This window comes from Anopheles gambiae, chromosome 2 (assembly GCF_943734735.2).
Source record: "Anopheles gambiae chromosome 2, idAnoGambNW_F1_1, whole genome shotgun sequence".
Taxonomy (NCBI): domain Eukaryota; kingdom Metazoa; phylum Arthropoda; class Insecta; order Diptera; family Culicidae; genus Anopheles; species Anopheles gambiae.
In genome coordinates this window covers 78,660,863-78,688,495 of record NC_064601.1, presented here as the reverse complement: position 1 = coordinate 78,688,495, position 27,633 = coordinate 78,660,863, and the positions used below count along the sequence as shown (strand labels likewise).

Genomic DNA, 27,633 nt, shown 5'->3' with positions numbered 1-27,633 from the left:
CTGTAATATTTATTTCAAGAAACAAACCGCTAAAACGTTATCCAGGTTCGCAGAGTCCATTTATTTATTCACAAATAATATTCAGATGTGTATAGTATATTATATTACGTTTGGTTCCCGATATTTTCTTGCATTGTATTGCTCTCGGCAAAGGCAATCATTAGAGAAAGTGTAACAAAATATGCTGCAAAGTACAGTATTAAATACACATAGTAATAACAGTCGATTGTACGGCGGCACATGCCTGGCACAGGGCCCGGCCACAACAACATATCAATAGGCGTTTTTTTAAGCGCAGTTCCAGAAGAAGTAAATATGTTTGTACTTTAGATTGATTCCGTTTTTTGTTGCACATTACACAGCTGTGTTAAAATACTACGTTTACTAAACGGTCGCTGTGTAACAAAATACATCGCGGTTCGTCGCTTCGACACGAAAAGTGAGAGAAATCGTACAAAAAAAAACAACATTATTGCATTATTTCAGTAACAAATAGGCTATAAACGGAATTAAGTTACGTTGCAGCAAGTAACCGCGCTCCATTCCTTCAGGTGCTTCTGCTGTTCGGTAATAATCATCATCATGCTCCATCACGACCCGAAGTGGAACAAACTTTTTACAGTTTTTGCCATCCAATTAGGCATGCTGCTGCTGAACCTTGGCCAACAGTTGCTGCATTTCTTCGGCGAGTCGGGCCCGTCTCGCAGCGACCGATATGAGGAGAATCTTTTTGGTTGGTCCAGATGAGCCGAACATTTTCTTCAGTGTCTTCTTGCCGTCCCGATTGTGGAGCAGAAGCTCGACTCCGTCGTTCAGTGTGGAGATGCTCAGGATTTCCGTCCATTTGTGTGTCCACTCGGACTGTATTGAGAGAGAGAGAAAGCGAGATTATTACGAGATAAAAACGTATGACGACACACACTAGAGACCGGCACAAGACAAAACCTGCACTAGAAGCGTACCTGCCATCCACCAAACATTTCACTCTTGGTTGCATAGATAATGCGACTATCCGTCAGCACGACGACATCCTTATTGTCAATGATCACCTCGTAATAAGCGTATGCGTCCGTAGCAGCAAATTTCCCTTTATCAATTTCCCTGTTTCGAAGCACAGAAATAGCAAAGTATAAGCCACACGTAACATAAGCGTAGAAAACGACCCCCTCTAATAAAAATTCCCTCCAGCGGGAGTCACACTGGACCATTCATCATATCTCCCTACCTTAACAGCTTACAGCCTTCCGCTTCCTTGCGATTGTACGGCCGAACAATGCCGTCCTTGTGTAGGTAGCGGGGAGGACGCAAGCGTATCGCTTCATCGGACAGTTCCGTTGCACGCTTGACCGCGTCGAAACTGCCACTAGCGAAATCGGTCACTCCCGCTATCGGTCGAGCAACTAACCCCACCGCACCTTTGCCCAGACCCTTGAAGAATCCCTCGACGCCCTCCTCCTTAGCGCCACTGATCGGTTTGGTAAACACTCCCGTAACACCGTCGAACACGCCCATCACCAGGCCCTTGCCGCTGCGAGCGATGCCTTCCTGCAGGCTGGCCGGTTTTTTGTTCATCGCATCACGGCGCTTCTTCTGGAAATCGTCGTCGAACGTCAACGCCGCCAAACCCTTGCCCATGGCACCAGTTATTCTGCAACAAGTTGGTGTTGAATTAAAACCCCTGCTGTTACCATGCAAACACCAGCTACACTTACTTTGAAACGGCACCGGCCGCTCCCCCAACCGTATGCCCGAACAGAGACTTTACGCCGAGCACGAGGCCCTCGGCGAACTCGCCCGGCCCTTGTATCGCTCCCTGGAACGGTTCGTAGAACAGATCTTCGACGCCCTTGGTAAAACCAACCACCAGCCCGTACGGATTGCCGATCACGTCCAGTCCCAGGACCAGCACGTACAGCTGCTTTACCGCCTGCCCGCTGTAGTGTGTCACGCACTCCGAGACGAGCTGCCGCTGGGTGAGGAACTGATATTCGCGCTCGAAGAACGCCAGCCGGAACACGACATCGTTGATGTCGGTTAACGTTACGCCAACGCCCTGCAGAATCGTCGACAGGATGCCGGGCAGTGCCTTCGATTCGGAGCCAGCCATCGAGAAGCTGACGTGAATTTTGAGCGGCCCCAGGTGAAGGTTGTCGTAAAAGTTCTTCACCTCCTGCTGCGACTGAATGGCAACGTGCGCGTGCAGCGGTTGCGTTTGAAGCTTCAGATCCTCGGCAAACAGTCGTTTCTGGGGAAACAAAAAAAAAAGGAAATTGTAACGCATTTGTTAAACAAGTCGCCTTAAACTATGGCCGCAAAAATGCTTACCGCTTCCGTTTCGGTGATTTCGCTGCTGATCATTTCGCAGATTTCATTTATGAACAGCAGATCCACCTTCACGTGGAACTCCTGTATTAGCACGCGCAGATACTTGAACTGCTTAATGTTCGAGTGCGGAATGATGCGCTGCACCATGCTCATCTCGACGAACGGTTTGAACTCGGTCGTCGCCGCCACACTCTTGGGCGGCGGAACCGGTGCCAGCACGACGGGGAATATGCAATCGACCAGCTGGTTGTCGATCTGAATGCGGTTAACCTTCGCGTGGAACTGCAGCTGATGGCTGGACGATTTCATCTCCACCCAGAGCCCCGGATAGAACGTGCGCTTGATCGCCCGATCGGTCGATTTGTGCAGGATCATATTCTGGAAGTCGATGCCGATGCGCGACTCCGCATCCAGCTGGTAGGACTTGCTTGCCACCGTGCCCACCTCCTGGTCGCGCAGATACTGCTGATATTGATTTTCCATGTTGATCGTTTCCTGTATCTTCATCTGGCGGAACCTGCCCGATCGCTTGCACTCCTCCCAGATCACGCCGGAGCTGGCGATACCGATGTACATCAGGTCGGTCGGTTTGGCATTGTTGACCAACGACAGCCCGATGCCGTGTATCTCCAGCTTTACCTCCTGCGTCACCTGATCCAGCCGGCTAGCGCTATGGACGCCGTATGCAATGTTACAGTTATCCGTGATGAGCAGCACGCGCTGCGTACCGTTCAGAAACGATACCCAGTAGATAACGCCATCCGTCGGCGATTTGAACTCGCTGATACCGTCGCGCCGGAGATCGTTTTCGATCGGCTGAGCTTTCGGGCCACTTTCCCACACGATTTTGCGCTCCCCAGCCGGATCGATCCAGGTGTGCAGCACCATCTGGGACGGCATCAGTATTTTCCCATTCACGTCACCCTTCTCCTTGAACGCGAACGGCTCACAGGTATGGTTCATTAGCAGTGCGGGCGCATCCCCGGGATAGTAGCCGGTGAACGTGATGTAGATGGCCCCCTCCGTAACGTGCACGTCCACGTTGATGCCACCGTACCGGTTGCGCAACTGCAGCAGCGTGCACTGCACCTCGGTGTACTTGAACGGTGCCGTCACTTCGGGCAGATCGCAACTCTTCACCTTCAGCATGCGATTGTCCTCCGTCTTCGGCCACAGCGGCACGCACTCATTCACACCGACCTTCGTCCACGGATCTCCCGGTCGCAGGTGTTCCTGCACCTCGACGTCAAAGTTTGCCCGATTGATCAGCACAAAGTAGGGCATGAACACGATCTGCTTCGTGAGCGAATTGTGCGTCAGCGTGTTGTTAACGCCAATCTGGTAGGTCATGTTGTTAGCTTGGCACAGTACGACGCCGCTCGAGCCGGCCACGTCGAGCGAGAATTTGTCGCTCCACTCCCCGGTGTCGACCCGGATCGCTGCCTTCTTTTTGCCGAAGAATACCTTCTCGCGGAAGGAGAACAGTATCGGGCCCTCGTACTCGGGCGGATGGTACAGTATGTTGGTATTCTCGTCGTTGGCCTAAACCGGGACCGGGACACAATAGTTTAGTGATGGGTGTAATCATAAAAATAATAATAATAATAAACAAATTAGCTTCTAGTAAACATAAACAAAACAGCCTTAGCATATATCGTTCGGGACTGAGTGACAACAAAATAACATCAAAAACGTAAACAACACTGAACACGAACGAAAAGTAATAAGTAACAACACCGAGGTGCTCGAGCGATGCATGCATACAACGATGCTTCCAGATAATTCGGTGAACGAGTGGCATAAAGCATTCCTTCCCTTTTGATTCACAACACAACGAACTGGTTGACCGATAGTCGTTAGATTAGATTCGAATGACAAGACCAATACCAAAGTTAAAATTCAGTTTAAATTCCCAGCTTCACACGCACTTGTTAACCGCCACCCCATACAATTCCGATGCAATGCCACTGCCTTATTTGCCAGCTAAATTTGAATGGAATCTATGCAATTTACGAAGGATGTTGTTTATTTTTCTAGAATGTTAGCATTTCTTTATGATCTTTATTTTTTTTTGTGTATGTGTGAAATATACTTTACTATGTAATTGTTCTATTGCAAAATGGTTGTGCTTTCTAGAGTAGAACATAACAGAAAAAAAAACAAACACAATAAAACCTACTTCATCCCTGGAAACACAACTGTTTAATAATTTCCAAAGCATCGGACACACATACTTCGACGGAAGCTGCAAGCAGTCGTAAGTGGTTAAATTACTATTAATCGTATTAATCGTTAAAATGTAAGCAAGGAGTAGAATTTTAAAAGAGAAATCTGAGAAGAGTTTACTTTATCAGTCGTAAAATATTACCATTATCATGTTTGGAAACAAAAGATTAAATTAATAAATCAATTGACGCTGGCTACGCAAAACATCTAATCTAACGCAACATAAATTCAATTACTAAACAAGTTGCAAATAAACATAATTAGGCGTGAAAATTGTACTTAATTCAACGGTGAGAAGCATATTTTACATTGCTTACAGTTTAAACCAAGCAAAAACAAATTATTTACACACGTTAACAACAGTCAAACCGTAAAGTAGATAAAAGCATCGGTCTAAGTCGTTTTCAATTCCATAACATGTTTACAATTTGTAATAAAATAATTAAAGTGGACCCTGTCCTAATTAAACATAAATTTCCGATTGAAAACAAACCAGATCATTGCTTTCTTAGAACGAGAACGACCCATTAAACGCAATTTAGAGGATGAAAAAACACATAAACAAACGGGTAAAGGGCACAGTAACACAATCGAAGAGCGAGTTGATATGTAAAAAAGAAAAAAAGCTATCCTGTACCAAGGGAACAGTAAAAGATTGTGAAAACGGTTTGGAAAAAAATGGAATAAAGCTCAAAGAGGATACCTTGTAATTCGTTTTACCGGCTAATTCTTTCTTCTCTGTTTTGCTGGATTTCTGTACCGACGCGAAGACAAACACCAGCGCACACACACACACACATACAGATACATGGGGACGATTTGTTGTACATGTTTTCGCAAAACCAACCAGCATATTACGGCGATAATAGATTCGATAGACACGGAGATTTCGAGTTTTGTTTGGTCAAAATTGAAATATCACCAAGCACAGGCGCCGAGAACACATATAACACAGGCAAAGGGTAACGAGCACGCACATGGAGACGGAATTCAACGAAACAGACAGAAGTAACAGTACAGTAGTTGAGATGAAACGAAACAGAAATGAACGTGAAAATGTTTACCATTTACCGCGAAAAATATGTTTTTTTTTAAAGAAATAGAAATAACGAATATGAAGTAATACAGTATCGTAATACATTGGCGAAATCCGTGATGAGAAATAGGATAAAGAACCATGAGTAAGAGATAAAATAGACAAAGAGAAAGGAGAAGAAAAATTAAATTTGAAGTGAAACCTAACAGTTACTCCAGAGCATGGTGGTACTGTGGTACGATTTATGGTTGAGTGGAGTGAATGGTATGAAAATCGAAACAACATAAGATAACAATATATCAAAAGGAATCCGAAAACAAATAAATTTGTAACTAGTTGCTTTCAAAAGTGCAATAATGTAAGGACCGCTCAGGAACCTTCATTACACAAACATAAGGTGTCAAAAGCTTGTAACAACAACGTACCCTAGCAAGTACAAAACTGACGAAGAGAGTTGTTTTGGTGCATAGAAATTATAAAATCGTACAATTAAAGACTTTATAAAAGGGGAGCTTATTTGCTGGTCTAGTCTTACCCGATAGCTCAGCATTAGTCCGGTCTTGTTCAGCATCCAGAATGGACAGTATACGATCAAAGTTAAACCGTCGGAACGATTTTCATACCTAAAATTCATTTCAATGTTATATCATGATTCGGTTTTGGCATCCTAGGAGCACTGTGTGCACCAACTGAACTTACTTTACTCCAAGTTGCAGGGACATAACCTCTACAGAATCGTATGCATTGAAGGTCCAAACACCAAACTCGGGCGGCTGAGCGGGTATATCTGTTGTGCACGACCAGTCCTTGTCCAAATAGCCAACGAGCTAAAACCGATGGGATGGACAGTGAAATAATAAAATCTGCAGCAATTAACCACCCTTGCCACTAGCTGCCTACCCTTGCCACAATGTAGGAAGTTTCCGTTGTCGAACGTGCCGAGGTTTTCACCGTCGGCAGATGAAGCAACTCCCCGGGACGAAGCAGCTTTTCACCATAATCCAAATAATCTTCTCCGGCAACCGTTGAGGCGGTGGAAAGACTTTCGTTGCTCGTTACCAAACCAGTGTCCAGTTCACGGCGCACCGAGCATCCGGCCACGGAAATGGTCAGTCCGATTGGTAAAGCATTGCGCAGCATGAATGGAGGGCGCAGGTGAATTTCGTAGCAAGCACTCAGCATGGTATGGTTGGACGATATCATGTAGAACACATCTTGGCGTTGGCGAACAGCCTGTAACAAGAATGAACATGAAATGATGCTTACAAAATGTCTTTCAATTTCAATTTGTCTTCAATTTTCAACTTACATTGATGTAAAATGGTTCAAACGTTTTGATCGGATCACACTGGAGCGCCTTCATTAGCTCGAAGCTATTTGGCGACTCTTTCCAGCTGATGCCTTGTGCCGAGGAATGGTAGCCTTTCATGGAGAAGTGCAGCTCCTTCGAGTCGTTGTACAAGTAGTACAGTGGTACATTCAGGTATCCGCCGGCCCGCACCTCACCGATGTGATACTTTTCGTGGTCGATAAACTGGAACACGTCTATCGGGACGGTAAAGTGATTGTACACCTGTACGATGCTACGCAACACCAATACGGTACAGCCGTGCTCGATTTTCACCTCTGAAATAATGCCCCACGCCTCCTGGCCCGTGCTACGGAAGAGCGGGAAGTACCGTTTGTCGGACTTGTACACCGGCAGCGTCAGCTCCTTGTCCGTGTCGCCAACGATCACCTTCACGAACATGCGCTTGCTCGTGTCCTTATCGTCCAACACCGTGAGGATCGTGCTGCGTTCGAAACTGTGCTGTTTCGGTTGCAGCTGCAAGCGCCCGTTCGGCATTATAATGCAGCTGCCTATCGATTGTTCCTCGTCGGCCGACTGTTCAAATGCAACCAGCTCGTCCAGGTGCGTGGAGGTAAGATGGGACCGGTGGATGTTGAAATCACTGGCAGCCAAATTTACCTTCACATCCTGGCCTGTATCGTTGCGCACTACGTACGGGGCTTGTATTTCCGATTTAATTATTCCATCCCGCTTGATAGCTTCCGAAAACGCTTTGCCAAGATTCTGCACCACATCGAGGCAGGTTTTGGTGACCGTCATTTCCAGACTGTCCCTTGAAGCGATATGCATTCGCGTGGTCGGCTCCCGCGACCGATCCTCGTGGTGGTCCACCTCCAGATCAAACGTTAGCTCCCAAGGAATATTCGTTATTTGACCATTCGGCTGCTCGCTTACGTTAGGTTCGATGACGTACTCCCACAGCGCAAGCGCCTGGTTGTAGTACGACATACTCAAGCGCAGCGAGCTACTTATCTTCATGTCCGAGCTCCAGTTGGCTACCGATCCTTCCAAGCTTGTCTTGATGTACAGCATTGGAATTGTGTTCGTACCGAGACCAGTTTCCACAATCAGCGAGATGCACGGTATGTCAATCATGCACTTTTCCTCCTTGATCTCGATCGTTCGCATCGATTCCAAGCTCAGCGCGTCTTCAGCCAGCTCTGGCTGAATGAACCAATACTGGTCCGGATCAAATTCTTTCACATGCCACAAATCCACACAATCATTCGCTGTTGCCGATTCGTCTAATCTTGACTGCTCCTTAGCGGTTAGAGTTTGGAGCGCATTGTTCATGAGCTCGATCACTGCCGGCGATACGGAGAGTTCTATTTCCGTGCAGTTTATGCTCAAATGCAAACCAAGCCCCTCAGGAGTCGAACCGTTCAAGCTAATGGAACATGGGCGTACAACGTAGTGCTTCGTAGAGTTGCGTCGTTCTGGATTAAACTCCGCGTAGTACAGGCAGAGATCCTTCAGCTCTCCCTTGATGATTTGACGCTCTCCTATTAGCCGAACGTTTAGCGATATCTCGTTGTTCAGTATCAGTGCGTAACAGTTGATGTCATCCATTTTCTCCACCAAAATAATGTCCGGCTGTTCGATCTTCAGAATTACCGTAATTTGTCCAGCTTCTTGCTGTTGGCTGACCGGACCAGCGGATGTGCTAGCGCGTCGCAAACGATCCGTTTGTTCGACTTCTGCCGCTTGGATCGCTTTTTGCTCAACCAGCTCTTCGGGCTGCAGGAACTGTTGCAGCTTCAACAGAAAGTCCACCGAAAGGATCAAATTAAAGCTGGACACTTTCACGTCCGCAAACATATCGCTTTCCTTCATGTTGAAGGTGATGTTAATCATCGAACGTAAGGGAAACGCCATCGATGATTCCGGCGGCTCCTCGTCACAATCTTTCACGCTGGACAGATCCATCGAAGATTCTTGAGATCGACGTTCCATTAACCTGGTGAGCATATTTTCACGGTTTGGTCGAATATCGTCCAGCCTGATATCGCAAAGCACTATTGCTGTGTTTAAGCTGCCGTCTGTAAGCTTCCTTCCTTGCAAGGACAAGTAAAACACTTCAAATCCTGCCAAACCCTCACCAGGAGCTAAGAAGGAAATAAAAACATAAAAATTCAGTGTCATACTATCATTGTTAAATTAACTTCAACTTCATCGTACCTGTGAAAAGTTTAATGTTGATGCTATCCACTTGGAAGCTAAACTTAAGGAAAGTGTCCACTTTTGCCGGCTCAAGTGGCTTATCGGACGGTTTGTTTTCTGACGCTTTCAATTGTGCCATATCCACACCGAACGGTTTAGCCGCTGCCTTTTTAGCCACTGCCGTCCAGTTTGATTTCGCTGAAGAGAGTTGGAAATTGATTGAAATTAGTATGACAATAAATGCAAATTGCCTTTTTTGTTTTCAAATAATACATTCAAAAAGGTGAATTTTGAATTTTAGCTAAAAGACCTTGGAAACAACAAAACCTTGTTTTATATTAAGCTAAATTTGCCAATAGTATAAAGTAAACCACATGCAATTGTACACTATTTACTTAGCTTACCGTCAGGCGACAGATTTACATCGGCAGTTGTAGTAACAGCGTTATTGTAGCACACTAAGAGTATCGTTTAACAATCGTGGCAGTATCACGATAGATATTCATTGACAATTCACGTACAAGACAGCAACAAACAGAAAGCACATATGCAATATGCAGTACGTTAATAGCAGCGATCATTACGCAAAGCAGAGTAAAGCAAAAAAAAAGATAAGAGCAAAAACGGAAAAAGTAAAAGAAAAGAAAACAAATGGAAAAGAAAACAAAAATAACGACGAAAATATAAACAACAATGAATGAATGAATGAAAGAATGAATGAACGACTGAATGAATGAATGAATGAATGAATGAATGAATGAATGAATGAATGAATGAATGAAAGAATGAATGAACGAATGAATGAACGACTGAATGAATGAATGAATGAATGAATGAAAGAATGAATGAATGGATAAATGATTACAATGTTTAACTAGTCAACTACTGAACATACATCAGCATTTATAATGAGATGCTAATTAGGTTGCTTAGAACTGAAATCTCGCAGCGCGTGGTATCAAGCACTTAATCTATCATGATAACAGTGTTCTTAACAAATGTACGCAAAATTACTATATTACAAGCAGTTGAACAATATTGTTCATTCAATATTCATTAATCGAATAGCAAGCATACCTTGTGGACTAGTGGGCGATTTTTCAATTTTCACTGGTTTCTTGAATTCCTCCTGTCCTTCAGTCATATTCTTAGATAAAATCTGCATTATCACGCTGTAATCGGTGGCTATGAAGTTCAGCTGTAGGAAAACGAATTATTATTCGCTCATATCGGAAAGAATTAGCGAATCAACAAAAACCTACCTCAACCGCTTTTAGTCGTCCTGAAATGTCCATGTCTGGATGATCCCGATACCAACCGGAGGAGAGGTTCCGCTTCATAATCAACGTAAAGCTAGTCGGACTAAGCACTGCTCCCTGATCCGGCACGACTCCATAGGATACGTCCTCGGAACCGTACCGAGAAAAGGATTCCCCGCTCGATTCCGTTTGCGAAACCTCCACCTTCGCTAGCTTCATATCCTTTAGCTCGATTTTCATCTCATCGATGACCGCGGGTCCGTGCTGGTGGTCCGTCGGAATATCCTTGAAATTGTTGGTTATGCTCAGGTGGCCAAAATCCATCGCAACCGCTTTCAAGCTTTTTGAATCGACCGGTATGATGATGATCGGAGCTTTCACCTTAATGTTCAACTTCATACGAGTGGCCTGCGTGTACGCTTCGACGACATTGTTCTTGGCCGCTTCGGCTGCGGCAGCGCTCGCGTCTTTGATGCGTTGCTGAGCTGCTTGGAAATTGTCCAAGAATGCAAGCACGGACGTCACGAACCAGTTGAGGAACACGATCCGTGCACATCCCATCACCACCTCGATGCGCATGTTGTCGGAATTGTAGTCTGAGGTGGCGTCCAGATCGAACAGTATCACCTGCACGTGCAGTGCATCGTCACCGATGATGGACAGTATTTTACTGTGTATGGTAGCTGGATTGGTGTCGGTAAGGACTATATCCTCTAGCCGCAGTTTTATTTCCGTGTAGGAGGTTTTCATAATAACACTGCTCGTTAGGTTTTTGACCTTGCAAATAAATAAAATATCGAAAGTGTTATTTCATGCAAAAAACCAAATATTTCTCACAATTAAACTTACTTCGAGCACGGCCAAAGATCGCTTGTCATTTTGCAGCTCCACCGTGACATCCTCCAGCTTTGCCATCACCCTGACTTTGATACTATCTACAATTGATTGACGTTTACGAGAAACTATTGTCAATAATAGTCGAACAGTGTGTCACAACGTGGGGTAAAAATGTTGTGTGATCGTATCGTATACATATCGGGGCAGTGAAGGGCAGAGAAGAGTGTCGTGTCCAGCAGAATGTTTGAGCAGTGCGTTGTTGTCGGATGGTGTTGTGATCGTTGTTACATATCGCGTAAAACATCACACAAACACACACACATAAACACAAACAGGAAACCGTTAATGTTGGAGCATGCATGCGTAGGGCGTCGAACGCGTCAGGTGTACGGCAAAACAGGTACCGTCGTTGTGGTCAGGATTGTGTGTATTGTAACATCAGTAACATCGTTCGTCACAACACATCACATGAACAGAAACCGAAACAGTGGCAAACATAGAAAAGGAAAAGATAAAAAACACATCAAATGAAGCTATCTACTCACTACATTACCCGTAAAATTACTAAAATATGTTTTTTTTTCTTTTACTCAATTTGAAATTAGCTTCAACAACAGCTCCATGCTTTGAACATGTTCCGATTTTAGCTACAAATCAAAACAAGGATACTAGAAAAATAAACTAACGTTTTGGCAATTTTTTATCTTGAATGGTTAAATTTTGCTACATTTAAGTTTAAATAAATCCACTATTATCAAGTAAATCCAACGTTTCAAAGTAAAAAAATCGCTAGTGAGTTGAGAGCAAGCTTCTACAAGACTTTTGAGCTGTGTTTAAAATGTCGCTATCGAAATAACTCTGAATTAGTGAAAGCAGCACGAAACATCCGTTACAAAAACCACACCATTACCTTTGCTAGTACTGCTGGTCACAATACCATCGTCCTCCAATATCGTGGGCAATCTTTCGCGTGCCGCATTTAGCAGAGCGGTGGCGGTGCTCTCCTCCTCATGTATCGTTGCAAAGTGATCCTTCGGCTGTAGGCCGTTTGCTTCCGACTCTTTCTTCTTGGCCACCGCTTCCATTCGCATCTGAAAATCGTTGCCGAGCTGAATCAGCTCATTCAGTGCGTCCTCGTGCAGCAGCAACAGCAGGGTGGAAAAGTCGATGGCCACCTCCTGCTCCACCGATTCATACTTCGTCGTGAATTCGGGGCTGTTTTTCTTGCACTACAAATCAAGCAAAAACGATAACTCATTATTCGGGTTTAACAACACCGCTTCATCGACCCCACTCACATTGCTGTAGTTGACGGTGAACAGATAGTCGTCGTTGTTGTCGTACTTGGGCGTTTGGATGACGTTCAGCACGCGCTCCTGTTCGTTGCGCCAGCGGAACTGGTCCAGCGTGACGGCACCAAGCTTCAGGGCTACCTTCAGATCGTACGTACGCTGTACCATGGTCATTTCCAGCTGCTTCACTTTGAAAGCAATTATTTTACGCTGATTGCTACCAACCGAGCCGCCGTAGGGCACGTTGAAGGCCACACTTTTGTGCGGATGGTAGTCCTGCTCCACCGGAGACTGTGAGAATTCTTCGGTCGGTGTTGCAAACACATCCGACGAGCTGCTGCCGGTTCCACCACCATTCATTTTGAAAATAGTAAGAGAACATTCTGAAACGAACACAGAAATGTTCAGTATTTAAGCACAACCCTTCACCCGATGCACCTTACCGTGCAGTTCGAACTTGATTTCCATATCAGTAAACTGCACTACGTCCCCATCAACAGCGTCGGCTGGATTCAGTGCCTCCGGTGGGCGATGAATTTTTGGCAGCTTTACCTGCTTTTCATCCAAATACTTCAGCAACGACAGGCTGGAGCTGAACACGTTCGAGTCCTTCGCGATCGGGGCCGGTTGCAGCTGCTCGTCGCTCTCGGGCAGTGGGATGCTGCTGACAATCGACAGCACCTCCAGCACCCGCTGCTCGGTAACGCACACGTTCACCGATGGTAGCACACCGAATATTTTGCACTTCGGCAGCCGAGGATCGTCATCGATCACGCACAGATGGGCCGAGATGCGGAACGAGGTGGGCTCTAGCAGATGCAGCTCGGTCACCGCATTCACCCGCAGCGTGCCCTGCCAATCCTCGTCGAAGGTGGCCACGATCGCCTGCACATCGCGCACCTCCAGCACAAACTTGTCGTAACTTTGGCGGATGATTTCCGACAGGATTTCCTCCTGCCCGATGCCCTCCCCGTGCATGGTGTGGACGTCGCGCTGGTTGATTGGTCGCGGTTCGGTTTGAACCAGCAGCTTGCCCAAACTGAGCACCAGCACCGATTCGCGGCTGGAGAATATGCCCCCATGCGGCACGATGATGTAGCTGGGCATGATTTCGATGTTTAGCTCCAGCCGCGGGTGTTTGGCGATCGCGTACTGCAAGCCCGTCGCCGAACGCTCCTTGATATTTACCAACTTTTCGGCGGCGGCATCCGTTAACCTGCATTGAGGGATTGTTTTAACAAAATTTAAATATTGTTTTTACTTCAAACGACTGCAAAGCTTACTGCGAAATTGTAGCCGTTCGCGGAGTTTGGAACACTTTGGCCAACTGAATGATGGTTTCAGCATCGTACACAATCTGCAGCGGTCTGGAAGTGACCACGACCCGCTGATCGCATAGCTTATCTTCCGGGTTAGTCTCAAACGACACGTCGAGTAGCGTCTTGGACCCTTCCAGTTGGGATTTTACCATGATGGGAAGTATTTCGCCCTGCCGTAGGCCAGAAATGGTAAGCTCCTGCATGCCCAACGAGGCCCTGAAAGAAGAAATGCAAAGGTTTCATTAAGCACATATTTGTCTCGACAGCAGAGGGGCAATGTCTTTACTTCATAGCGCCCGCGGAGGGCCGTTGCTGTACGCCACAGATCACGTTCTTCAGCTCAAGCAGCATTACACGATTCAGCACGGTTTCCTTATCCGACAGCTCGGACTTTATCGATACTTCCAGCGAGTTCAGCTCAAACTCCAGTATCTGAGCGACGTAGTGTTCCGGCAGCTCGGTCGGCGCATCATTTTCCTGATAGCCGATGGCCTGGAACAGTTTGGCCTTTTCCGCCGGCGTCATTGCCGCTTCGAACTGCTTCTCTGCAAAGGTAAAGGTAAATCCACATTGTGTTAGTGTAAGTATGTGTGAAATTTCCCACCCCGACCACTTACTAATGTCACCACCGGCCGTATCCTCCTCCTTTTTAGCACCTCCGCCCCACCAGGAGCTGAACCACCCGGCAGCTTTTTGTTCCTCCGCCTGCCGCTTCCCTTCCTTCTCCACCTCCAGCGCCACCTTCTGCCGAATCACGACGATATTGTGCAGGTCGAGCATTTTCTCGTACTCCTCGCTGCGGCTCACGATTTCGGGCGTCAGCTTCTTGGCGGTCAGCTGCTGCCGGTACGCTTCCTCGTACCGGCGCAGGTTCTGCCGATGGCGCATCATGTTTTCCCACGACCAGTTCCGCCTGCGGCGGCGCACCTCCGTCTCCAGGATGCAGGTGTAGGCAAAGTGCCACCACTCCTTGTAGTTGCCCTTGTAGCCGAACCCGTACGGCCGGTACCTGCGGTACGGCATGGCGCGCATCATGCGCCCGAACGCTTCCACCAGCTGCATGGTGTTCTGGAACTGTACCCGCGTGATGCCGATGGCCAGCGTTTCCATGCACAGCTTCAGCTTGATCTTGGGCGCCGAGAACGGTGCGTCGCCCAGCTCCGGGTTCGGCGTCATCTCGAGACAAGCGCCCGAACTGATCGGTCCGAAGATGTAGTGATAGTCGACGGGTTGCCGCGTTTTGGACGCGATCGAGGCCTCGAACAGCGCCCGGTACTCGGACGGATCCGAGTACTGGAACAGCTGCGTGTTGCAGTTCATGTACACCGAAAGCATTTCCAGCTGGGCCATCTTGTAAATTTTCGTCACCGACTCGGACACCAGCGTCTGCACCCACTTCTCGTCCGTGGTGTGCACGCTCAGATTGCTCAGCGTCACGCCGAACGCGAACGGGTGCCCGGTGGTGGTCGTGTCTTCGTACCGGATGTGGATGTCCGATATTTTGATCTGCACATTGTTCACGATCTGGGTGGTCAGCTTTTCCGCGAACGATTTGTCCGCCACCGGGGTTACCTTCTCCTTCTCTTCCTCGTTTTTCTTCGCCTGCTCGATGCGGGCCAGCTCCGCCTTCTTCGCCTCGAACGCAACGCGCTGCTCCTTTTCGTCATTGTAGCGCACGTCCGTGTTGGGCACGGCCAGCACGTACAGCTTATCTACGATCGCTTCCACCGGGGCGCTGTAGAGATTTTTCCAGGGGATTTTCAGCACCAGCTTCCCCAGATGCCCGTACAACGTTGTCACTGGCAGGTCGAGCTCTTTGAGAGCACTCTGCTTCAGGATGAGATTGTTGAGCACGACATCGCCTAAAAGAAAAGAGAGAAAATCATAGCGAATGTAGAAGAACATCGAACAAGCTTCGTAGCCTTACAACCAGCCCCAACCAGACACGAACGACAAGCATCTCCGCATCTCCCACTGCTTGATACTCGCCACTCCCTTGTTTATTCGAATTTTATACTTTTACTTTAATGTAAATATTAGGCAACTTCACGGCGTGTATCGACAATCTGACACGTATGTCTATTTTTACAGCATTGAATCACACCGGTGACCATCTCTGCCAACGTACAAGGCCTCCATTACTGTGTGTGAGGAATTAAATGGAATACTTTATCGCAAATGACGTCAGCTTCTGTCGCCGTAAAGCAAAAAAAGGGAGGTAATACTTCGAAAAGCAGATTTTTTTAAAAATGAGACACATGTTCTCGCTGTAGAGAGTACGGTAATAATAAAAATCTCCGCAAACATAGGCACAGATAACCGAGGGATATTACTCTTATCATGCCGCACTCAAGAAAAAGTGAAGTGCTTCACCGCGGCGCATTTGCACTTATTGATATGGTAAGCAATGATTTGTTGGGCAACGATCGATCGCCGCCTTTCAAGCGGCTCGATGGTCTTATCTGTTACGATTACGGGCGAGTTTACATATCTTGTAGCAAAATGAACACATTTTCGCACCTTTGATTACACAGCAGTCGTCATCTGTATGCGTGTGCGTAAGCATGCAAATCCCTGTTATCTTGTTTGTTTGTCTATTGCAACCTTTAGTTTTTGATTCGTTGGCATAAATATGCACATTAAGCAGTAGAAAAAATAGGGAAAAAATCCGAACATACAGGGTTTTCCAAATCACTTTTGAATGTAAACATTGTTATTCAGAACGTGCAAAATGCTATTCCACATCACTTTTATAATTCATTTCCAGCATCATGATTTTTAATTTCTTCTGCATGATTTTCAACACGTCAACCTGTCAGCGGGTAACAGTCAAAACGATGGTCAAACTGAAATGATGAAAATTATGCTGATGAAATTAAAAATTATTGTGATGGAAATGAAATGAAAATCCTATATTTCTTACAAAAACTATCCTATTCGTGTTATTAATTTAATAAAAAAAACATTCGTAAGAATGTTCTAATTAGCTTTTCCTGTGCGTTTTTCAAAGTTATAATAATTGTAAGAAAATCAATTTACAACATAATCCTTAAGTAACTAAAATTTCCAATAAAAGAGTACAGAAAACAAAAACAAATTCTGTTCCGACGACTCAATTCAAACAAAGTTTACCCACCATCTGAAGTTTACTTGCCCACAGTTTAATACCCATATAAGGATTCATCTTCTCGATCCGGAATGTACCAACGACCTCAACTAACTATCACTTTCTTTGACGCCGAAGCCGTACTACACGATTCCCCCCCACATCCCCACAGCACGTCGTCGGTCTTTGCCGTTCGTTCATCGACAAACGAAACCGAACTTTGTCTAATCGATTTTTCATTTTGAAGTAAAAACCAGAAGCGTTGGAAATGAAAAGAAAAAAAAAACGCTTTACCATAATCAGCAGTCCACCACCAAATACAGCATGCTAATCACGCATCCCCACCAAACGATGTGTGCATCATTGGAGAGGTGTGAGAGAGTGGAGGTGGTGGGGGGGGGCTTGTTGTTGTGATCAGATTCGGCCGTGGTCGACGCTACCAAACGAGTAATATGGGCGAAAAAAAAGATGTCTTTGCCATCTTAGCAACCATTGCAGAGAACAAAGTTTACGCGGTTTGGTGCGCGCACACCTCGTAACCATTACAAATATCTGCATCGCTCGTTTTTTTCCATTTCCCCCATACACCTCCCGGGGCGTGCGTGCGTGTCACCCCGGCGATACACCACTTACCACCCCAGATGCCAATTTTCAGCTGCTTCTTGTCCAAGTTTTCCACGTACTCCCCGACGAATCGGTTCAGCACGTCGGCGACGATGCTTTCGAACACCATCTTTCCTACTCCGCCTGCTCAGGTTGCTGCTGCTGCTGCTGCTCCGTCCAATTTGGTTGTATTAATCCGCTCTGGCTACCGCAATTGCATCGATACCGTGTCACCCAGCGCACAACCGCCACCACTACCACCACCCCCTATATACACACACGTGTTTATCGCTTTGTTTTCAAAGTTTTCTATTTTTGAGTGTACACTTTCCACCCCCAGCAGCACATATTCGTTGGTCGTATTTTACGCATCGACGAAGGAAAAACGTGCTACACCACCATTAAAATGCGACGCAGTCACAGGCAGTAGGCCCTCCGTCACCTCGCCCAGCCCAGCCTTCCCGCCCGTTCGTTCACTATAGGGTCGTATTTCACGCTTCTCTACACTGTTATCAATCGCGCTCTGTAGCGCTTGAGTGTTTGGAAGAAGTGCAGCAGCAGCTGCTGCCACTTTTAGGCTGAACCGACGGAAACGGGACCTGGCAGCGCCGGGCACAATATGGTTGAACGCACAAACAAGTGTTTGTCACCACCTTTTCACTAACTATTGCCACTTGCACACTGGCCTAACACACTGGGGGGATATGGGTGATGGTTCGAGCTGAGCGAACAGCGATGACATCATTGGGTGCGATGGTGCCAGCCACACTACTACCAACTTGCACTTTTCACGATCTAGCAACTGTTTGTTTTTCTCTCTCCACCAAAGGTGTAACCGATTCCGCCTGCTACAGAGTACAACCGGGGAACGATTTTCCTCGGCCCGTCTGTTGTTTTTCTTCTGTTACTACAAATCCACCCCACACGGTGGATTATGAACGTGCACGGTGCGCGGTAGTGATGACGACGGGGTGCCAGTAATCAAGACGTACGGCACCTTCTTGCTGACCCGTCTCGCTCGCCTTATCGCACACACCACACACACACATTTACACCGCTCCGATGAGTCATATGAATATTTTTTAAGAAAGCAAAAAAACAAAAACTGTCACTTCACTATCTGCGTTCCGGATTTTACAGACAGAAGAGAACCACCGTTTTCACAAGTGCGCACTTGTGAGCCGTGCATGTGGTTCTGGCATTGTTCTGCGTGTGACAGCGCGCTGTCAAACCAGCGCAGCCAGCCGCGATGTTTCGTAGCAGCCGAAGCTTCCCCGAACCATGAACGAACCTTTGTTGATGGGCGCTTCGGCCAATCAGCTGGCGGCAAATTTGTAAACAAACCAACCGAAAGCATGTGCGTTTTGCTTTTTTTCCTTCCCCTCTCCCGTTGCCGTTCTATGCGTGACAGTTCCACGGGGGGAGGGGTGGCTCGCTGACAGCTGACCTGTCAAGGTGCGTACGGGTTGTTTACGCCGGAACATTCGCAGGGAAAGGTTTTTTTCGGAACAGTTTAAACACTTGGGAAAAGACCAACTCGCAGCCCCTTTAGGTTTCAGTCTTCATTTCAACGAAATTCATTGTAGAGTTCATTTTATTTTCGATTAAACTTCCACCAAGATGCCATGTTTGCCACGCCCCGTCGCACTTTCCCAGCCGGGAAAACAGCCCATCCGGCTCACAGCTCGTCCCGGTTGTGCTTGCCCTTGTACTCTTTGTTCTCGATGGACACGTGCAGGCACCGGTCCTGCTCGACCAGGAAGTCCTTCGCCTCCCAGGCCTGGGCCCCGTCCTTGAACATGAAGATGGCCCGATTGTCGTCGATCAGGTAACGTTCCGCCTGTATGTGGTTGTTCCACAGGCTGGTCTGCCACAGCTTGGTGATGTCCTCCGTTTCCTCCCGCGTCGGATTGCCGTTGACGGACACGAACGACATCAGCGTGCGGCCCTTCTTCGACAGTTTGAGAATGTTTTCCGGATTCGACGCGTCCACGCTGCCCATATCGATCGAGGGCGGTGGGCGCAAATGTTCCGGCAGCTCGTCCGGCTCGAGTGGATCGTCATCTTCCTGATTCCGGGAGTGAGCCAGGGTGGAAAGATTGTTAACATTTTGTATCCAATTGTACCTTACCCGGCAACTAACACGGCAGTGTGTCGTGAACCTACCTCCCATTGCTCTAGCAAGCGTTCCATGTCGGCATCGTTGAAATCGCGGATGTCTTTCTTCGCCCATGATGGTTTCTCACCTTCTTTGAACTTTTTCGCCACGGTTAAACTGTTGAAAAGCAGACAAAGTACGGCTAAAGCGAGTAGTTTCTTCATATTGTTGAGTAAATATTGCAAACAGCCTTGTTTGTTGATGGGAATGCAAGCGAACACGCAAGTTGTCCGGCGATGACGTATGCGTACTGACGTTTGGAGAAAGTTACAGTAGAGGCTGCTCATCTCATGCCCCGGATTATCCGTTCGCTATGAAACGCAAATTTGGTGTTCGAAGGAAGCTGTAGCATAATTTACAGGAAATTACTTATTTTATCATAAGTTTCACTGTTTTTGTTCAATTTATCTCCAATTCCCATCTCCCCTACTAAGGAAATGGTGGCATGGGAATGGGACGCCTCGTCACTGGAACTGTCATTTCAACACAGGGTCGTAGCTGCTTAGAAATATCATTTCGGAATTGCTTAACAAAAATAAGAATTAAACAAGTTTATAGCAGTGTAATCGTGTCATTTGACAGATCTATAACAAATCCATCTTATAATGAAAGCATACCGGTCACAGGTATCATTTGATTCCTCATAAAAATATTACTAAACAGCCAAAAACAAAACATGCTAAATTCCAATACTTTTCAGCCCGTTTGTTCCAGCCGTTAGCGTAGCGGCACAATGTTTGACCTTGCAGCGATAACGGCACGCAAGTGTCTACAGCAGACTTGAGAGACGACAAGACAAACGATCGCACGCTGTACAAGAAGAAAGTTGCTCCAAAATGGCCCCACTCAGTGCTCGCATTGGCCCATCGATTCTTAATGCCGATCTTTCCCAGCTGCACGAGGAGTCGGAGAAGCTGCTCGCGAACGGTGCCGACTATCTGCACCTGGACGTGATGGACGGTACCTTCGTTCCGAACCTCACCTTTGGCCATCCGGTGGTGAAGTGTTTGCGAAACAAAATCAAGGTATATTTCACACGCGCTCACGCACGCTGGCTGTACGCCGAACTCAGTAAGTAAATTAACTACTCACTCCCGTTTTAGGATGCATTTTTCGAGACGCACATGATGGTGCAGAATCCCCAGCAGTGGATTGAACCGATGGCCGATGCCGGTGTGCAGCAGTACACATTCCACATCGAACCGGTCCTCGATAGCGTGGCGGACGTCTGCAGGAAGGTGCGCGAGTCTGGCATGAAGGTCGGGCTGGCGCTCAAACCGGGAACGGCGGTGGAAGCGGTCCAGCAGTACATTGACAGTGCGGACATGGTGCTGGTGATGACGGTGGAGCCCGGCTTCGGGGGGCAAAAGTTTATGGCCGATATGATGCCGAAGGTCCAGTGGCTAAGGGAGCACTACCCTGCCCTAGACATTGAGGTGGACGGTGGTGTTGGGCCGGCCACGATTGAGCAGTGCTCGAAGGCGGGTGCCAATATGATCGTGGCCGGGACTGCGATCATACGGGCCGACGATCAGGCGGCAGTGATTCGCGATTTGCGAAGTGCCGTGCAGAGTGCTATTAATCATGGAGGACAATGCTAATCACTGGCCGCACGCAATAATACGCTAAATATACAGATTTGTTAAAAAAAGTCGTTAAAAAAGTACAAAGTGTCCGTGTTTTAAAATTCGTGGTATAGCTACATCGCAAAGGCTATTCCTTCGATTATGAATTAATGTTACTTACTTGGTTAATTTAACTATACTTGATAATACTAGTTCATTGGGCTTGATTACAGGTTTAAGCAAAGGAATTTCAAGCAAATGATGTTGTTTCCAGCTTGGTACTGATCAGGAATTCACATCGGTTTTGAAACAGATCCTGAACCCACACTCTTCTCGATTCTATATCGATTTACCAGAACTGAGTCTATATATGTTTTGTTTTGTGGAACTGATCCTGATACTATACCCATTTTTTGGAACTAGTCCCAAACCCATACCGCTCCTGGAACTGTTCCAGAACTATTGCTAGCATTGAAATTGCTCTTCAATTTTTATTGGTTATCAATCATCGATACGTTAAACATAATGGGCTAAAAACTAAACCCGTTAGATTTAATATACCAAGCAACAACATTCAGTCCTTGCAAGCACTTCGTCCAGCTACTAGTTAATTTGGCCAAGTTACAGGGCTACGCAACTAAATTTCAAAGATTCCCTTTACTCTAAAGAGTGCGCCGAAATTATTGTTTTCCGGTCCAGAAACAAATCATGAACGCACGCCTGCCCTAAATCATATCATGAATCCATTTCAGTTCCGGAACTGATACTGAACCCATACAGGTCATGGAACTGATCATGAATCCATACCGGTGCAGAAACCTATCATGAACCCATAGCTGCCGTGGAGCCTATCATGAACCCATACAAATCCTGGAAATTATCATGAACCCATACCTGCCCTGGAACCTATCATGAATCCATACTGGTCCTGGAACCGATCATGAACCCATACTGGTCCTGGAACAGATCATGAACCCATACGGGTCCTGAAACCGCTCTTGAACCCATACTGGTCCTGGAAACCGATCATGAACCCATGTTGGTCCTGGAACCTATCATGAACCCATATCGGTCCTAGAACCGACCATGAACCCATACCTGCCTTGGAACCTATTATGAGCTCATATCTGTTTCGGAACATATCGTGAACCCATACCGGTCCTCAAACTGATACTGAACCCATAACGGTCCTGGAACCGATCATGAATCCTCACATGCCCTGAAACCTATCTTGAGCCCATATCTGTTCCGGAACCGAACAATAACCCATAACGTTCCAGAAATAGCTCGCGATTTCATTTATTTTATAGAACAGTACTTGCATCTGTTCCGGATTCGGATTCGGTAGGAAATTTAGTAGAAATTGTATAGTATGATTTCATCGTTCGATCTTTTCTGACTCGCACTGAAAAAAAGGAAAAACCCTGGTTTATTTATTATTTTTTCTATTATTTTATTATATATTTAGTTTCTTATAAATTCCAGCCATTAGTTTACACAATTATATTATCATATTATTTATAATTACTTTTTATTTACTGTTTTTTTCTCTGTTCTGCCCCCTTCCCATCATTGCTGCAGCTCTCACAATCTCTTGTTCGTTCGCGGTATTTTTTTGTTTGTTTCCCCCGTCCTCGTTTTGTATTTTATATTACCCACTATCGCCCCACACACCATGCACACACACACACGCACGCATGCACGCACATTGGTTTACATCGCGCGTTACACCGCGCATCTCTCGTACACCGCAAACGTAGTAGAGTAGGAGTAGTAGTGTAGTTGGTAGTAGTAGTAGTAAGTAGCAGTGGTGGTGGTGGTGATGGTCGTGATGGTGATGATTGTGTGTGGTAATAGTAGCAGACGTTTCGTCCTGTCTCTTTGGGCTGCCGGGGAATGGTTGGTGCCTTCTTCTACCCCTCAGAGCCCTGTTTGCTGTTATATTCGAGAGGGATGCAGCACTGGTGATGGTGTGTGTGTGCGTGTATGTGTGTGTGGATTTACCTAATGTGTTTTTTACCCACTTCCATTACTACCACCAGCACATGGGCACATTTGGGGTGCGGCGTTGTGTTGGCTGTCAAGTGTTTTCCCTTTTGTTTTGCTTCTCTCTTACTAAATGCTGCATCGTTTCTTTCGTCCGTATAGTATTTTGTTGGTTTGCTAGTTTACTTATCAAACGATGCTTGCCGTTTCTTACCGCTTCTTCCGGTTTTTTTCTGCTTCGTTTGCACACACGCTTTCCGGTGCACACGCGGGCATTCGAACGGTCGGCGTGTCCGCACAGGTGTAACAACGTGTGTGTGGGGAGTGGGCTGTGTGATGAAGCTAAGAGGATCTTTCTCTGTCTCTCGCTCCTGTTTCTCTGTGTTTTATCGTTACGGAGATTTTAAACGTTTTCATCTATTATTCGCTTCCAAAGCCAATGATTCACCTCTCGCACTATTTTGGTTGACAATTATTTGCATGATTTTGGAGAAGGAGGAGCATGATGATCTCGCGTGAACGTGTACGAAAGGTGTGTGTTTTACCAATTGATGCAATATATGCTCTACACATTCTTCCGTGCTGAAGAAGCTGAAGACTGGGAGACTGATCATGATCATCACATTGCCATCAATTGTCTTCCTAATTCATTCGTTCATCTGTTGCTTTGATGTGTTTGCCTATATTCCTTTTGCCCCCCATTTCTGTACCACAACTTCTATCTCCACAAGGATCGTACCATACTAGAAGGATTGAGGGGAAGGAGGGGATGTACATACATCGTTTTTTTCTTCTTCTTTCTCTCTATCTCTCTCTTCACTTTCACTGCACTTTGTTTCTGTGCCGTTGTGGTAATTTTCCGTTTAAGTAAAAGTAAAAACATAAATAGTTCACCTTAGTTACGTTCTATCGCTCGATTACTATGACTGCATGTTCGGTGAGTATGCGTGTGTGTGTGAGTGTGTGTGTGTGTGTGTGTGTGAATGTTTTCTTCTCTTCTATTTTCTCACTTTATATGAATATGATTTACTTGGGGATCGTGTTTCGTTTTCTATTCTCATACTTTTTTTCTTCTTCTCTATTTTCCACTGTACCGCAAGAGAATTCGGTCCACCCATCTTTGTTTTGCGCACCGATTTGGAATGAGATAAAGCAGCGGCATTGAACGTCCTAGCTCGTACCTAGCTTTATGTAATTTTGTGTGTTGTTTCTGCTTCACCCTTTCATTTCTTATTAAAAGATCACCATCACATTCGCCACTAAAAATTTGTAACCGTTTCCTTTGCTTGATTCCTCCCAACTGGGGACTGTAACAGTGGCGCGCGCCGTAAAGTGGTTTTCAATTTCAATTCTTCTTCTGTTTAAGAGCGTGTGTGTACACTTAATCCACCCAAAAACGAAATCTTTTGCATTTTCTCACCGCAGTCCTTCTTCCGTGTTCGATGCGATCATCGTTATTTGGGGCAACAAATCCGGGGATTTCTGTGTGGAGCATTCGTGAAAGTGAACCATTTTACAACATTTTTGAACCCTTCTGGACGAGGGCCGGCAAGTGAGTGGGAGAGAGAGAGATAATAGTTGTTTTCGGTACAACAAGTATAGAATAGATTGTTGATACATACATAAAAAGGGAAGAAAATTAAAAATAGGTAATACGCATTTAACCGTTACAAATTTACAAATTTAAATCCCTAGTCTAGTGATGGTGACGACGCAAAATGGTTGGCTGTATACAGCGGGCTTACAGAAAAGAATTGAAGCCAGAAGCGAATGATTGGCATCATATTCCCGATCAGAAAACGTTCGATAGAAGCAGGTTCAAAATACAAGGGACATAAAGATGGTTCCCTTTCATGTGTAGCGGGCGTGAACCGCGGTGAGCGGTGAAATGTGTTAACTTTCCGAATGGCACTGGTTGGTTGGGATCAAACGGGTGTGTAACTATGCAGTCCGCTCGTACGCAAATACTGGGGCCGCATCCCAACGGGGAGGAGAACGATAAGCCGGTGGTGGCCATTGCACATTCCGTTGTCTGTCGAATTCAACTCGAACACTGAACGATAATCAATTGGGCGAATTGATTACCGCTCAGCAAGAATTCCCACGACAGAAACACCGAGCGGCCACACACACAGACATATTCGCTCACCGTTCGGATGGGTGCGTACCGGTGCAAATCTTCATCTTTTGTGGAGCAAGATATAGTCTTCTATATTTTATAAAGCCTATGCTTTATAAAGCCATATTCAAAGACGTATCCAAAGACGTAGATTTAGGTTTTCGATTACCGGTACCCAATAGCAAACAACAGCATAGCCATAGCCGCTTCCTGGCCAAAAACAAAGAAAAACCATTTCACTCACCGCGACTGCGGCGTTTGTTTGCACGCAGCTGCTACTCGGTGTTTGCGCTTACGGCCAATTTGCATCTAGTGCCATCTTACTTCCAAACCAGGATGGCAATCGACCAAATTCGGCCCGACCACTCTACTACCACCACCGGTATCTGGGGCGGTATCTTCGCGCGTTACGGAGTGTTTTCTAATGTTTCATTTATTAATTTGTTTCCTTTTTTTCTTCTTCCTTTTCTTCTGTGTTGTTCACACACACACACACATTCACTACACTCTGTGCTGCTTTGCTTCTCTGCTGAGTTCTCTCTGCTGTCTAAAAACTTTGGTCAAACCTACTTGGATGCTGCTTCAGAAAACGTTCGCTTTTTGTTTAGTTTGTTTCTTTTCGCTTCTTTTCCTTTTCCTTCCTCCCATCTTATTGCACACCTTAGCAACACAGGAGCGAATTATGTGCTCTCCCGCTCTCATCCCATTCTCTCACTGGTATCGCTAACTGGGTTTGTTTTTGTAATGTATGTATAGATAGTTTTGTTTGTTCTTTTCTCCTCTCTTTTTCTATTCTGCAGTTGCACAATCTTTTGATAAACATTGTTAATTTTGGTTTATCCTTTTGTTTGCATTGTTTTTACGTGATGTTTTTTTCCGCCGATTTTGTTGTTGCTCTTCTTTTTCTTTTTCTTCTTCTTCTTCTTTATCATCATCCATCCAGAAGATTGCAACTGTTGCCTTACTACATTATATTACTTTTGGTTTCCTTTTGTTTTTGTTCGAGATATATGTAAGTTTCTTTCGAAGAGCTGCAGCTTCGAATGCTCCGTACCGTCTACTACTGTTTGGATGCGTTCCTCTCTCTCTCTCTCTTCTACCCCAGATCTCCACACACACATACACCCACACACACACATGCACTTACCCGCACCTTATTGCACATATATGTACAGTGTGCATTCCGTTTTTGGCATGCCGTGTGAGACGTTGTAGCTTGTTAATGCTTTAATTTAATTATGCATTCTTAGTGAGGGGGGAGCTGGTTGCGTGCGAGTCTCATGTACTGCACATGCACATGCACTTCGAATGTTCTAACTCACCCCTCCACACATACACACACACACACTCCCGCACACGCACCCACACGCACTGGTTAATCATTCGAACCGGTTTTTTTAATTCCATTGCACTTGTTGCACGTGCATTGGGCGCCCGATGCGCATACTTTTTATTTTGTAATTTCTCTTCTGCACTTAAGATTTTCTGTTTTCTTCTTATGGCGCGCGCGGAATCAGCAGAATGATTCGCCTCCCTGCTAATGTGTGTGTGTGTGACTATGTTTGCTTGTGATTGCGCAGTTCACTTGCTTTTATACCCGGTTTTAGTGATTTGCGTCATACTTCGCACGCAAACGCAAAACACACACACACGCGCGCGTGCGACGAAGAGAGAATGTCCTTCCAGACACTTTGCTTTTGTTTCGTGATTTCGCGTCCAAAGCAGCGTGTAAAATAATGTGTGAATCACATGGTTTGTTTCCTTTTTTTTTGTTATTTTTTCTTATGTTCGTTTTTCTTTTTTGTTTCGACACAATTGCCTGTGCAATAGACGTGGATGTTGTAATATAGTTACCGTTGTTAAACAAAATTCAAAGATTGAAAATGGCACAAAGTATGTATGTGATGCAGATGAGGCGGTATTAGAAGTGTTTGTTTTTTTCTTCTTCTTCGTTTTCTTATACTTTCATAGAGCTAAAATGATGAAGGGAGAGAATGATTAGAGATATGAGATAAACGCACTTTTTAATGCTTATTTTTGGGAAAAGCGACTTTTTTTACATCACACACGCACACACTCACACGCATCGATCCTTGCAAGCTGAGGTGGTGGCGGTTCCTAAAACAGGGCCACATGCTTGACAAGTATGAGTTGATGATAAAGCAAAACATGGGCGGTATGGTCGTACAGGAAAGAAGCGTTAAGTGATGTATTTTATTGCCATCATTCATGATGCCTTTTGGGAAGTGTTTCAGTTTTAATGTATCCATGTGCTCACAGGTGAGGATGTT

At 45.9% G+C, this 27,633-nt stretch overlaps 3 protein-coding genes across 9 annotated transcripts; 1 reads left to right on the top strand and 2 right to left on the bottom strand.

The window, feature by feature from the left end:
* Window positions 1-37: 37 nt before the first annotated feature.
* Window positions 38-18,865, bottom strand: LOC1274763 (intermembrane lipid transfer protein Vps13). Of its 7 annotated transcripts, none has more exons than XM_061640951.1 (22): window positions 17,545-18,865; window positions 14,423-15,667; window positions 14,092-14,350; window positions 13,770-14,021; window positions 12,930-13,702; window positions 12,493-12,869; window positions 12,105-12,423; window positions 11,207-11,319; window positions 10,361-11,134; window positions 10,176-10,296; window positions 9,503-9,556; window positions 9,117-9,296; window positions 6,897-9,043; window positions 6,488-6,820; window positions 6,287-6,414; window positions 6,123-6,210; window positions 5,255-5,305; window positions 2,326-3,867; window positions 1,713-2,245; window positions 1,226-1,648; window positions 963-1,101; window positions 38-861 (listed from the first exon to the last, which is right to left on the bottom strand). In XM_061640951.1, exons 1-22 carry the CDS (start codon window positions 17,642-17,644, stop codon window positions 637-639), a joined length of 10,176 nt encoding a protein of 3,391 aa, XP_061496935.1. In that variant the 5' UTR covers window positions 17,645-18,865; the 3' UTR covers window positions 38-636. The 7 variants fall into 7 exon arrangements, with proteins under 7 accessions (XP_061496935.1, XP_061496934.1, XP_061496936.1 ...); XM_061640950.1 differs by lacking the exon at window positions 5,255-5,305 and adding an exon at window positions 4,505-4,570; XM_061640952.1 differs by lacking the exon at window positions 5,255-5,305 and adding an exon at window positions 4,505-4,570 and having other exon boundaries at window positions 11,207-11,292.
* A 196-nt stretch (window positions 18,866-19,061) lies between these two features.
* On the bottom strand, window positions 19,062-19,936 carry LOC1274762 (LDLR chaperone boca). Its single transcript, XM_313960.5, has 2 exons — window positions 19,681-19,936; window positions 19,062-19,582 (listed from the first exon to the last, which is right to left on the bottom strand). Exons 1-2 carry the CDS (start codon window positions 19,834-19,836, stop codon window positions 19,193-19,195), a joined length of 546 nt encoding a protein of 181 aa, XP_313960.3. The 5' UTR covers window positions 19,837-19,936; the 3' UTR covers window positions 19,062-19,192.
* Window positions 19,937-19,974: 38 nt separating this feature from the next.
* LOC1274761 (ribulose-phosphate 3-epimerase) lies at window positions 19,975-21,343 on the top strand. The gene is made up of 2 exons (XM_061644836.1): window positions 19,975-20,697; window positions 20,776-21,343. The coding sequence occupies exons 1-2, from the start codon at window positions 20,509-20,511 to the stop codon at window positions 21,271-21,273; spliced, it is 687 nt and encodes a 228-aa protein (XP_061500820.1). The 5' UTR covers window positions 19,975-20,508; the 3' UTR covers window positions 21,274-21,343.
* Window positions 21,344-27,633: the final 6,290 nt, after the last annotated feature.

Coding starts and splice junctions, on each gene's coding strand:
- LOC1274761 (XM_061644836.1), top strand. CDS start 20,509: ATGGCCCCACTCAGTGCTCGCATTGGCCCATCGATTCTTAATGCCGAT. Junction 20,698..20,775: donor GTTTGCGAAACAAAATCAAG/GTATATTTCACA, acceptor CTCCCGTTTTAG/GATGCATTTTTCGAGACGCA.
- LOC1274762 (XM_313960.5), bottom strand. CDS start 19,836: ATGAAGAAACTACTCGCTTTAGCCGTACTTTGTCTGCTTTTCAACAGT. Junction 19,583..19,680: donor GCTTGCTAGAGCAATGGGAG/GTAGGTTCACGA, acceptor TCCCGGAATCAG/GAAGATGACGATCCACTCGA.
- LOC1274763 (XM_061640950.1), bottom strand. CDS start 17,644: ATGGTGTTCGAAAGCATCGTCGCCGACGTGCTGAACCGATTCGTCGGG. Junction 12,424..12,492: donor TCACCGTCAACTACAGCAAT/GTGAGTGGGGTC, acceptor CTTGATTTGTAG/TGCAAGAAAAACAGCCCCGA. Junction 6,821..6,896: donor TTGAACCATTTTACATCAAT/GTAAGTTGAAAA, acceptor TTCTTGTTACAG/GCTGTTCGCCAACGCCAAGA.